The sequence below is a fragment of the Echiichthys vipera genome (genome assembly GCF_963691815.1).
Source record: "Echiichthys vipera genome assembly, chromosome: 7".
NCBI lineage: Eukaryota > Metazoa > Chordata > Actinopteri > Perciformes > Trachinidae > Echiichthys > Echiichthys vipera.
In genome coordinates, this window is record NC_139832.1 from 25,957,766 (window position 1) to 25,971,267 (window position 13,502).

The following is a 13,502-nucleotide window of genomic DNA, read 5'->3' on the forward strand; positions in this document are numbered from 1 at the left end:
CATTCCTCCAGGAAGAGCTTGAAGCTGGAATGTTGATTATCTTAACAGGTGTCATGACATGATCATATCTCATAGCCTTCATGCATATAGCCTGTTAATGATGATATGATACAATGATAGTTTGAGAAGGTTAGGAAAGTCCAGGTCTGCTTTGCATTTGGAAATAAATGTATGTGACCCGTCATAGCCAGCAACCCGTCTGTTGTTACAGACACCAGCTTTTCAACAGGGACCTTTTTTTCCAAAGTAGTCCTTCACATTAAATATTGTCTCGTCCGGTGGTAGTTTGATTGTAAGGTAACTTTTTTGGCCTTTTGTGCATTTATTAGATAGTGACAGACAGGAAAACAGAGAGAGAGGGAATAACACGCAGCAAAGGGTCACAGGTAGGATTCAAACCGTAGGGCGCACACTCTATCAGTTGAGCTAGAGGTCGACCCCTGCGGAGGTAGTTTTCAATAGAGGTCAATCTCTTCTAATGTAGAACAGTCATCAAACATCTTTTATCTATCAGCTGGGCCGTATAGCTGGAGTCAACCGACTGATCACACTGGATCAAAAAACATTTTCACCTTTCCCTATTGGTACCAAGTTGTACATTGGCGATAGCACACATAATTTCTGTCTTACTTAAGGTCCTTGAATAACGTTTCAGCCATGGCTGCCATTGCCTCTTTTACAATCCCGTCGTGGGTGAAGGCTCTAACGAAGCGCAAGGCTTTTTGTGCTTCATTAGAACGTGTGCCACTCTGTTGCTGCATTGACCTTCTTTGTTGGTTTGGTAAACAGAGACTGTTGTCTTTTTAGTGTTGTTTTCAGCTGTTTTAACTTCTCTGTTCGTGGACAGCTACCTGCCAAAAGTCCTGTGACAAAAAGTGCTCTGGACTTTGGCCAAGTGGTGCTTGCATCTTTTCCCAACTCACACGCTCCAACTATAAATGAGGCACACACACACACACACACACACACACACACACACACACACACACACACACACACACACACACACACACACACACACACACACACACACACACACACACACGCACACACGCACTCCATTTCCCATTCCTCATGAAACTTGTTTATTGTCCTGGCTTGCAGCAGCGTAAGGCTTTAAATTGGCAGCTCATTGGCAAATAATAATTTTGTGTCAGGAGGGGGCAGGATGCCTGTGGATTGGAAATGTAAACAGGTTTACCAAGTGACCTGTCGAGTTTATGTACATAGTCTTTGACCTTTGGTGACTCACTCAGAAATGGTTTGCGACCTTCTGGTAGCTCACAAGCAACGTGTCAGAGACCCCTGATTTACGAGATAAGGCTTGTGATATATCATATTTTTGTTATTGTCATCAAATCATCAAATGACCATAACCAACAATGTGTTAGTCCATCTCTCAATAACCCAGTTTTGGCACTGAGCCCCAAGTCCCATTATTAATTATTTTGGGCACCCCTGGTTCCAAAATTAAACGTTCCGAGGCTAGCTGAGTGTGAGCCATGTTATTTGCATGAATTAAGACATCTATCTAAAGTCTGACTAGCAGGTACATCTAAGACAACGTCAAAGTCTATCTTTGTGAAACCAGCCCCAGAAATAAATGACTTCCTAAAATAACAGAACATTTTCTACTTACAATCCCCTAACCTAAATGGACATAACTTTTCTAGGATGTCTGGGGGTGCGTTCAGCCCAGACAACATTTAGAACAAACATTTATTTAAACTGTAATAATGCACTGAATATCGTGTCGTGTAAGGAAGTGCACTGTCTTTTAAATACAGCAAGATTACGCACATATCACTGCTGATTTGGTTACACCTCTGACACACCCACCAAACTTTAATTGAGCCTTTTGTTTTATGCCACTTTCCTCTTCTACTCCAGGACATCGCAGAGTGTGTGAGTGAGTGTGTGTGTGTGTGTGTGTGTGTGTGTGTGTGTGTGTGTGTGTGTGTGTGTGTGTGTGTGTGAAAGAGAGAGAGAGAGAGATCATGGCACCATGCCTACGATCACATTGTGAAAGTTTTGGGCAGTAAGAACTTGTGATTGTCATTTCTCACTATTTTTTAGAATTTCTACAAACCAAAAAGAATTAACTAACGTAGAAAACAATCGGCAGATCATTAAGATAGTTAAAAATGAGCTCCACTTCAACCAACCACAGTAGCCAATAATCCTTCTTTTCATGAATGCATTAGTAATAATAACAATCTGATGACATAATAATAATGCAACAGTCCCAGGGGACATGTTTCTGCATGGAGGATCCCATTTTTACTTTAAATATTTAACACACAGAGAACTTTTTACAGCGTGTTAACTTTCACTAAGGTAAATGATCTGAGTACTTGTTCCACCACTGAACTTTGGGTGAACCCACCTTTTAAATATACCATTTTAATGTGATATTGAACGATTAATGATAATGGGAGACGGTTGTGCTGTTTTATTTTGACACTTTGGTCCGGATGTGGCATCATATTATGCTAATTGCGATGACGCGGGGCAGGGATAAAGTGGCGCAGCGGCAGGGGGGAGAAGGTAAACTCGCCCCACATGGCCGGTGGTGGGAGCAGGGAAAAAAGCGTTGTAACCCCGGGTTGTCCTGAAGTTGTCTTGTGCAACAAAAGAAAGTAACTAAAGGAATAAACCGAGCCAGTGACACACCGGAGACGAACAAGGACTCAGTGAATTGACTTCATTTTACAGAACCATCCCAACCGGCAACTTTAGAGGCGTAAATAGTCTCCACGAGTATAACATAAAGTCGGAGGACGGTTTTGTCTGCAAAATGTGGAGCGGCTAATAAGTGTTGCTGTTTGGTAAGTCCACGCTAGTGTTAAGCTTTGTCAGCAGCACAGTGACACGGAGGGAAGAGCCGGAACAGACACACAGAGCTACAGGCGGGGTGAATGGATCCACAGTTGCTGTGCTGTGAGGGGGACAGGCCTGTCGTCCGGAGGGCCTACCGGGACTCCAACCTGTTGAATGACCGGGTCCTGCACGCTCTGTTGCGGGCAGAAGACAAGTACCTCCCCGCTCCCAACTACTTCAAATGCGTCCAGAGAGAAATCTCTCCGTACATGAGGCGGATAGTGGCTACCTGGATGTTGGAGGTGAGTTTATGCTAACACACGGAGAGAACCACATTTCCAAGTTTCCTACAAGTGTATGAGTGTGTGAGACGCGTTCAAGCTCCTGTGACTTATCTGAAATCTCAAGTGCTCACCAGCGCCGCCGCTGGGGCAGTGGAAGAGCAGAAGGAACGGTATTTGTGTAGTGCCTGGACACATGAAGCCACAAATTTGGGGATTTCAGTAGAGTTTGATTCTGTTAGTAACGCACTCGTTTCTCCATGGTGCAAAATGTGTGTTATATTTCGTCAGTAGGCTGTTAATGAAGCTGAAAAGAAAAGTACTCTGGGCTTTAATAAACGCCTACTTTACCTTTAAAATGAATACTTTGCCCATGCCAGTTAAACTGCAATCATCACAATGCAAACCATAAAATCTGATTTTTAAAAGACGAAATGAGATGATTTAAAACGTTTTGGGAAATGTCGCGAGCCGCCAGTCTACGCAGGCCACGCGATGCCTTTGTGTTGGGGGCTGAACGTGAGGAACTTTCCAGTGCTCAAGTTTTACTTCTATGAAGTCTCCATGTCCTTTTTCAGAGACGTCTTCAACTGTACACCCCAGGTCCTGGGACACCCCCCGTTTATGAGCTCATTTACTTTGATGCGGCGTCGTGCTGCGCGTCTTTTTGCAGCTGCTGAGCCTGTTTGTGTGCTGTAATGACAAAACCATACCACTGATCCAACACGGGCTTTCTTTACTGACTCACTCTGTCCGCTGCTTCCCACTGCTGTGATGGCTACATGTAGGTTAGGCCATGTCTACAAGAAATGCATCTGAATAATATTCATAATAAATGTTTACCAAGCTCCAGGAATTATATGGGATTATTCAGACTTTGTTGCTTTAAGGTTTTTTTCAGGTTAGAAATGCAACAAAGTCACATTAGTGAAGCTGCAACTGGCAGTTTCTGATTTGAATTGTAAATTGTTCATCAAAATTGTCTTTTGATTAATAAATGTGTCAATTCATGTTTTACGTTATTCCTTACCTTAATTTGCATGACATGGTTAATTCTCATTTTGTTGTTACATGTGTCCTTTTCTTCTTCTTCTTATACAAATTTGATTAGCATTGATGGTGGGAGTCTCAGGCCTTAGCTTTTCATTGCCAATAACTGTAATGACTATTTATATAGCACCTTTAAAAAAAAACGTTTACAAAGTGCTTCTACAGACAAAGTTAAAGCACATACTAATTCATACACATGCAGGTATACACATTAACGACGCAAAAGAAACGGTAGGACACTCTTCACGAACGTACAAATATTGACTATAAAAGAAAATGACGATCATTAGGTAGAAAGACAATAACATCAAAATAAATGACTAAAAAGACACATCCCTTGGAATGGTGTGCACGTAATTAATCGCAATACTGGAGCATAAATAACCAAACTCTGCCACATTACATCCTGTTGACACTATTTCTCAGTGTGGGGTTTTAATATTGTTTTTTGCAGCATAATGCCAACTGAATCCTTAAACAGGATTCCTTAAATCTTAAACTTGGTTCACAGTAGCTTGTGGCCTATTTTGTAAAGTTTGCAGTAAAGAAACATGGATGTGTGTATGTGATGCATCATGTCCTCGCTCTGGTCAGAAACTGATACCAGTGTTTTTTTTTCTTCAGATTTGAAATCTATAGTGACACCTCACTCTTTGGTGTCACTATATCAGGAAAGCTAACATGAGGCCAGAGGTTGCTGTGGCATGAAAAGGCTGGTTCTTTGTGACTCAACCTAAACTGAAAGTGCTAACTGCATTTTTATAATGGCCCTTCTGAAGAAACCGTATTCAATAGCAGTGTTGTCTGGTGTCTGTAGGTGTGTGAGGAGCAGAAATGTGAGGAGGAAGTTTTCCCTTTGGCTATGAACTACATCGACCGCTTCCTGTCAGTGGAGCCCACCAAGAAGAACCACCTGCAGTTACTGGGAGCTGCCTGTATGTTCCTGGCATCCAAACTGAAGGAAACGATCCCACTCACTGCTGAGAAACTCTGCATCTACACCGACAACTCTATCTCACCGACTCAGCTGCTGGTAGGTCACCATCACACAGACAGTTTGTGCATTTTTTTTTAAATTTGAATGGAGTTGTATGAGGTTATTTGTTAATCATCTTATTAGTATTACCTACAGTAGATGACGGTTAGAACGCCGCCTCTTTGGAGACGCAAACAGGAATAAAATGGGGAAAATATTCTAAATGTAGCATACCTTTACACTGATGTGTGGGTTTTTCTTTTAAGCAGTACCTTTTTTAGGTGGCTGAAATGCATTTAGAGTGCCGCCCCTGTCCACAGCAGTACATTTCTTATCTTCCGTGTCGGTAATGCTGTCTGCTTCCCTGAACTGAAGTAGTCCTAAACGCCATCTGTTGTAGACTGACTATTGATAAGTACCTCATACAACCCCACTTGGATTTCGTACTATCCCTTTAAAACACCCTTTGTCTTTACATTACATCACATTTCATTTAGCTGACACTTTTATCTAAAGCGACTTCCAATAAGTTTATTCAGCCATTAGGGTACAAACCAGAACAGCCAGAATTAGGTAAGTGCATGGGCTGGAATTAAGCCGAGTGCTACACCTAAGTGCAGGATGTGTCTTGAGTGCATAATCCAAGGTCATAAGGATGACATTTTGCGTAAGTAAGACATTTTTGTTCAGATCAACATATCTCAGCAGATACAGCTCACATTAGTATAGATTTTATGGCCCCTAGAGTAGGACTTCTTAATAGTTTAGGTAGCCTCCAGACCGTTTCTGGTAGCCCTACCACAAGGTTGAAATGTCCTATTGACCAACACTTTAGGCCATAGCTAAGTATCCTTAAAAAAACTGCTGCATTGTCATGAAGTTCACTGTGGACATTCATGGTCCCCAGAGAAGGATTCCTAATGGTTTTGATGACCCCCTGACCTCTTCCTGCAGAGCCAGCTTAATGCCAAAAGCCCCTCACACCATCTCTGCTAATCTGTGCATCTGTCTGTTTGGATCACACTTGAACCTGTCCTCCTGTCCCCCTCTCTCTCTGTCCACACAGCAAATGGAGCTGCTCGTTTTGAACAAGCTGAAGTGGGACCTGGCTTCAGTAACCCCCCTCGACTTCATTGACCACTTTCTGTCTCAGCTTGCGGTCCGAAGAGAGAACAGGCCCATACTCAGGAAGCACGCTCAGACCTTTGTGGCTCTGTGTGCAACAGGTACGCATGGGTCTACGTCACATACATGTCTTGTTTTTTTTTTATATAAAGGAGACAAAAATCTAATAACCTCTGGTCACAAAGATTGCTCCTCTTCAACTGGGACACTTGTTACCAAGTTGTTGCCATCCTGATTTGTTGTACAGTATATTACACACCATAGCAACTTGACTGCTGCAAATTGACCCAGTGTTAATTATCACATTAAGTTAGAGTTAAGAGGTCGTTAGTACGGACACAGTCATTAATCAGGTTTCCCTTGCAGTTAGGCAGTTGAACAATTCAACAGGAAAAAAATATTACTGTTGAATGTGTACAAAAATGGGCAGACCTCTCCATGCAGTTGTTGATTTTTATTATTTAACTGCCAATAGACAAACTCGCCATATGATTGTTTTGCTCAAATTCTAATTAATTTTGCTAACTAATTTTGTTATTGGCATTTTCTCTCAATTTAATCTAATATTTGAAACTGTGTCCTTTTTTAAAATGTAATGATTGATAATGTCAGGGGCTCAGCTCTGTCAGAAATGTTCAGTACTTTTTACTCTCAGTATCGGCTTGGAATAGTACTGGGCCGTCAGGATTTATCCCAATACTGAATGTTTTGGTCCTTCTTTGCTTCTCTTTATTGTCCCAAATGTGCCATATTAACATTAAGTTCCATTGTGGTCCTCTGCAGATGTTAAGTTTATTGCCAGCCCTCCGTCCATGGTGGCAGCAGGCAGCATGGTGGCAGCAGTGGAGGGTCTGCAGATGAGAATTGTGGGCAATGCCACGATGTCTCAGAAACTGACAGAGCAGCTGGCACAGACCATCAGGAGTGACCCGGTGGGTACATCTGTCCAGGACATGATTAGTACACGAACACTGAGACTCTGATCTACAAACTAACCTGAACTCACCTGCTCGCTCTCTCTCTTCAGGACTGTCTCAGGGCGTGTCAGGAACAAATCGAGTCGCTGCTGGAAACCAGTCTCCGACAGGCACAACAACCGCAACACCCTGTTACCATGGAAACTAAGAACATCAGTGAGGAGCAGGACCTCTCGACTACACCCACAGATGTCCGGGACATAAACATCTGATTGAGCGCTGCCGGTCATGCTGCTCGACGAGGAAAGAGAAGCAGGTGGAACTCATAACGTGAACTGCCCTCTTTGACAAACAACAAACACACACGTGGCTGTGTTTTACATGATGGGGTCTGTATTTCAGAGCGCTCACAAGTTACTGGCCTCAAAAGTGTATCAGAACTGTTCACAAAAGTCCAGTCTGTGATGGGGGACCAGAAAGAGATGCAGACACCATCACATCGAGGACACTGGCAACCATAAGACTGGTTTCAGCTAATGCTGAAGAGATGGCTGTTCAGCGTGGCTTCTTATCTGTGGGTAACAGCTGAATGCACCCACCAAGGAGTTGTTTCAAGGCCCAGTAGGCCTGTCTGAACCCACGCCTCCACCCACTGACACTGTAGCCTCAGAGACTAACACTAATTGGGGGGTTTAGATGTTCCTAGGCCTGTATTTATCAAATGTTTAAGAATAACACAAGAATATAGAAGCATTATTTGCTAAACTGAACTATAAGACACATTTATCTAGCAACCCTGTTCTACTGACTGAAGTGTTTGCATAAACTTTAAGAGCAGTTCTCCATTGATCCAATGGAAGCATTACATGGTGTAACATCCTACTAAATGTGGTTTTGGACATAACTGCCAAAAACATGCCGCAGGTGTGTGCCCTTAGCCAAACTATAAGATCTTTCTTATATTTAAGGGCATTTGAAATCATAATATCACAAATGGTTTGTATTCCTACATTCACATCTCTCAGTTTGATAAACACAGGCCTTGGTCAACATGTAAAGTAAGCTGATGACCAGTCAAGTGTCCTCTAATAGACAACAAAATGGTTTAAAAAAAACAAAACAAAAAAAGTGTGATATAGTTTACAGAAGGGCTGGGCAATACATCGTGTTATGAGACTAGATGTTGTCTGATTTTTGATATTGTAATATGACAAGTGTAGTCTTTTCCTGGTTTTAAAGGCTGCATTACAGAAAAGTGATGCAATTATGAACTTGACAGTGCATTACATTAATTTAGCTGAGACCTTAATCCGAAGCGACTTACAATTAGTGCAGTCAACTATAGACATATTACCCAAAATGTTCTTAAAAAATACATCAAACAGGTAAACAGCTTCAAGTGATCCATTTTAGATTTTTTGTTTTTAATAATTCATGGACCAATGTGCAGTCTGTTTTAGTCGTTCTGTCATTTGCATATACCCACTAATATGTCTGTATCCACAGTACTGATGTTTTTTTGTTTTTTTTATTCAAATCCTTATAGTTTTAATATTTTGTTGCCCTACAATATCACCCATGGAAGAATTTTGTCAAAAAAAATTGTGATATTTAATTTTACTCCATACTGCCCAGCCCTAGTTTACAGTGTGAGCTGTAATGTTTTCCTTCAAGATGTGATGGAAAGCTCAGAAAATGAAAGTAGTATCCACATAACACCATCTGTCATTATCTGATGTTGAGGTTCATCAGTTGAGACCCAAAGAAACACATCTGGCTAATAAAATATACCTTAGTATATGTTAACAGACATCGATTAGCACAACGTGAAAGGTTTTATAAACTGCCAAACTGAAACCACTGTTCTCATGTGATGCAATGTAGTGTACATTTTACACCACTAGAGGGAAGTTAATCATTTGGGATTGCAATAGCCACCAAACATCATTCTCAATATTGGATTGTCAACGGAGCTATCAGGCATCCAAGTGCAGTATCCTCTGATCAAGAGCATCAGAAGAAGAAAAAAAGCAAAGGCACAATAACTTTCTAAAGGGTTCCAATGGATTTTGCATGCTTAAGACTTATGGAAGACTATAGAAGAAACTTATTGCCTACCACCTCAAGTAAAACTTGAGAAATGCAATGATATTGCCCATCTTTACTTGGGCGTTGTTGTCTCTGGTTACTTGATTAGAAATGAACTGTTTGTCAGACAAAAAACACTTTTCAACCACTCATCGCACAGCAAGTCTTTCTGTTCTGCAGGAAACCCGGATACAGCTGTACTCATTTTGTAAAGTAGGATGTCGGGTGCACTACTTTATTTTGCTTATATTTATTATGTCATATAACAAACTTGACTTTACAGCTAAAAGATGAAATAAAGTCTGTTTCTGGATTCAGCTGCTCTATTAACGTTGATGTACCTACATAGTGATATGATTATTATTTTTTTTAAGGGTACTGCCCTCATGACATAAGCTTGTATCAGGTAAAGCCCTATGTTGGTGCTCTTTTGTCTGTCTTAGGACAGAGAGTGAAGAGAAATTAAAAGAAAACTGACCATCTGAAAGCCTGTTGGTGATGTTTCTATGATTTCAAATGAATCTCAGGAGAATGAAATAGACCAAAATAGGAGATACAGGCTTGAATTTGTCCATGGATGTGTGCTGGCCCCTGTTGTTCTTGCACACGAGTAATGAACATCCCATATAATGAAGTCAGTACACATTTACAATAACAAATTCAGATGAAAGAAAAGATATCTAGTTCAATTTAGAAATGAAATGACAATTTCCAGTTTCTGATTTGTGCAGAATAAGGCAGCATCATCAGGGTAAAACACTGACCCGGGTTTACTTTTTGGTGCTTTGAAGTCTGCCGTCATCTGGGAAGGTATTGTATTGGCCAGTCAATTTCTGCAAGCACACATTCCTGATTAATTACTTTGTATTGTTAACACTACATTTCTATTTTAACCTGTTGCCTTCAAGAACTACACATAAAAGACAAATCTGAACCCCTATAAGCAGAAGCGGGTGGTCAATCTCCCACCTATCGACAAACTCATCCCCCCCAGAGACAAGTCCAATGAGCACTTGAAGAGTGGTAACTGGAGGTGCAGTTGGAGTACAGTAATTGTTGACGCATTAGCTATCTTTCCACTGCGAGCTAGGGGTATCTTCTAGTGAGTCAGTATATTGTGTAATCCATGTGTGAAAGGGCAACTTCGGACAATGTCCAGCGAATCAGTCGCGGAGTTCATATGAGTGAACTGCTTTACTCTCAACCAACAAGAGTCATGATTCTCATGTCATTAGAGACCTTTGTGACTTCAACCTTACCGTAGTTGTTGGACATTTTTCTCGGGAGAACAGTTTTGAAATCTTGCCTCATGGTATTTAAACTGCTGTAGAGTGGTTTGTTGTCTGATAACCCTAAACTCCTGGATCTATCACTCAAATCAACCAAATGCAGTCTGGCCCTCTGGTGTGTGATGGCAGACAAAATCCAAAGTCCTCGTTCCTCCGCGCTCTGTGCAAAAATTCAAAATTTCAAATAACAACGAAATTGTTCATCCGATCAGAAAAGTTAAAAACCCACAGTAACACAACATAATACGGCTTGCGACTTAGAGCGTAACTACCGCTCACTTTCCGCGTAGTACTGAGTAACTCCAGCTCAGTGTCCCCTGTGCATTTACAGTGTAACTAGGCTTCGTCTTAGCACATATCTCCGGTTAACTTACATCCTGCTTTACACCAACTTCCACAGAAGTACAGAGTAACTTCCCTCACTAATTTCCCCGTGTTTTACAGTATAAGTGTGTCTTAGAGCGTAACTCCTGTACAACTTGTGCTACTTTGCCTGGGCTTACAGTGAAACTCCTGGTCATTTCCTACCAATCATTTTAACTACCAGGTATATTAGAAATGAAATACTCTACAGTACAATATGTGAACAAATGTTACAATCAATTTTTTAAGTAAGTGCCTAAGTACGCTCTAAATCGCAGGCCGTATTATGTAGTGTTACCCAACACAGTGATTACACCTGGTACTGTACACTGCAAGAACATAAGAACACTAGTACATTGACATCAACAAATTAATACCATACTTACTCAAATAAGATAATAACTATAGCAATCATACCATGCAATGCCATCAATAGCTAGCCTATAAAAAAATCTAACTTTCCGGGAAACTCGAGAAAAAACAGTCGATACTATAAGAATAACTGTAAATCACACAATGTGTCAGAATTGTACTCAGTACACAGTAGCATTTTTTCCATAGATTGCATGCCATTTTGCAACACAGTGATAGCAGAAACCTCACTTATTTATTTGATATTTCAATATTGATCCAGTTAACTACGATGGGCTACGATGAGTGGTGGTAGATGCTACCTAGATTATGTTTACGGTATCGTTATTGTGGTGGACATTCAATGAACACTTCCCTGGTGAGAAATATAAGTCGACTGAGTATTAAAATCATTTAATAAGGAACAGATTCAGTCAACAATTATACAGGCCAACAAATGGGCTGACAATCACACAGACAGAGTCATGCAATACTATTCAGCTGAGTAGGGTCAGAGTCATCCACCAGGCTGGTTTCAGAGTCTGACAATTTCTTGAAGTTTAGCAGGCCTTTTAATTCTCAGCTTCCATGTGCAGTAGACGTGGAATGACGCACAGGCACCGTCCAGTTGTTTGTGCAGGGGCGAACTTTGTTCTAGGCTGTCTGAGCCCCTGTTTAACTTAACCAGTTCATGTGGGTTTTCTCAATTCAATTGAGACAAACATGTTTTAAAGAGCAAATGACAGTAATGATTCAGCAAAACAGGTTTAGAACAACATGTTTACAATAATAGAAAGCAAAGCTTATGAATATTGCAAATTTCTATCACAGTTATAACATTACAATGTTTAACACGCTCAGGTTACGTTTAGTATTGTTTTTACCACAGATAATGGCTGAAGGTACCCCACTGCAGTGTAGTTGTATGTGTAGCCGACTTATCTAATGCTTAGTTAGAATGTCAACGTTACACTGGCTAACATTACTTAGGACTGTCATTAGAATGAAATTACATGAAAATAATTAACACCGCTGAATATAACTGAATACAACTTTTATACTCTGTGAATATTATTTCTTCACACCTTATAGATTTTTATCGGCATTTATGGCTATTTAACAATGAGGACAACAACTCCCATGATCCCACACTACTTCAGAGTTTCATCAAAGTTTACGCAAGTAAATTACAGCCTGTTGAGCCGATTTATTACTGTAATAGACCATTATGATGCACCCCTTTCTATGTACTCGTTCTAAATTGCAACGACCAAGCATTTGGAGTGATAATAATCAATGCGTGCTCTTTCCTTTGCTGGCCTGTTGTGAGGGGTTTCAGCTGTCCTTTGTTAGACAGGAAGAGGCAGAATTCTTTAGTTTCTGGCAGTGTGGTAACTTCATGTTTCTGCAGCTGTGGTAAACCCCAGTTTCCACATATTCTCAATCTTGACATCATCACAGATTTACTAAATCTCTGAGGGAGAATATCAAACTACACTCTTGATGGTGTATTGTGGAGCCAGACCGATATATCACTAACATAGCGGTATCTGTGTAAATGTGGTCTGTTATGCATTGATATGAAAATGAATTTCTACAGAACATACAATGCAGAAAACAATGTTTGGGGTTATTTAGAAATGGTATGCTTACACACTTATCTATTCATTCATGTTCTGTTCATTTCTAGAATTGGTTGACAATGTAATTGTATATATAATGTATTACAATGTTTAATATTCTTTAATAAAGTTGTTTGAGGAAAGCAGCCTTCTGAGTACCTTTGCAGTCACATTTGCACAATCCACACAGAAAAGGTATATTTTCATTCAGGCTCAAACATTCACTACTATATTGATAATCTGGGAAATTTTCCATCTCAAACTGGCATCGGCATCGGTATTGGTCTCAAAAAAACGATACCGGTAAGGCCCTAGTGTATGGTGAATGGTATCTTGCACACCTTGAATTACCACATTTTTAAAATGTTGCTTAACTAAACACACACATACACTTACAATTAAATGTCAATGACACAAAAGAAGCAAGACAAGACTGGCAGCTTTTGGCTTGAATGAATGTTTACTGACAGACAGACATCAGTATGGTAGTCTCAGAAACTAAAGTCACTGCAAGTAAAACAGGAACTCCAGGGCTGGTGTTGGCTGGCTGATAAGAAGAACAGAGTATAATGAAAAGTAGGGCAAAAATGGTCCAAATGTACCTATAGATAAACGCAAGA

At 40.6% G+C, this 13,502-nt stretch overlaps 1 protein-coding gene across 1 annotated transcript; it reads left to right on the forward strand.

Annotated features, from left to right (window-relative positions):
- The first annotated feature begins 2,900 nt into the window (after positions 1–2,900).
- Positions 2,901–7,763, forward strand: LOC310948806 (G1/S-specific cyclin-D1-like). Its single transcript, XM_083916052.1, has 5 exons — positions 2,901–3,122; positions 4,969–5,184; positions 6,194–6,353; positions 7,036–7,184; positions 7,280–7,763. Exons 1-5 carry the CDS (start codon positions 2,919–2,921, stop codon positions 7,439–7,441), a joined length of 891 nt encoding a protein of 296 aa, XP_083772178.1. The 5' UTR covers positions 2,901–2,918; the 3' UTR covers positions 7,442–7,763.
- Positions 7,764–13,502: the final 5,739 nt, after the last annotated feature.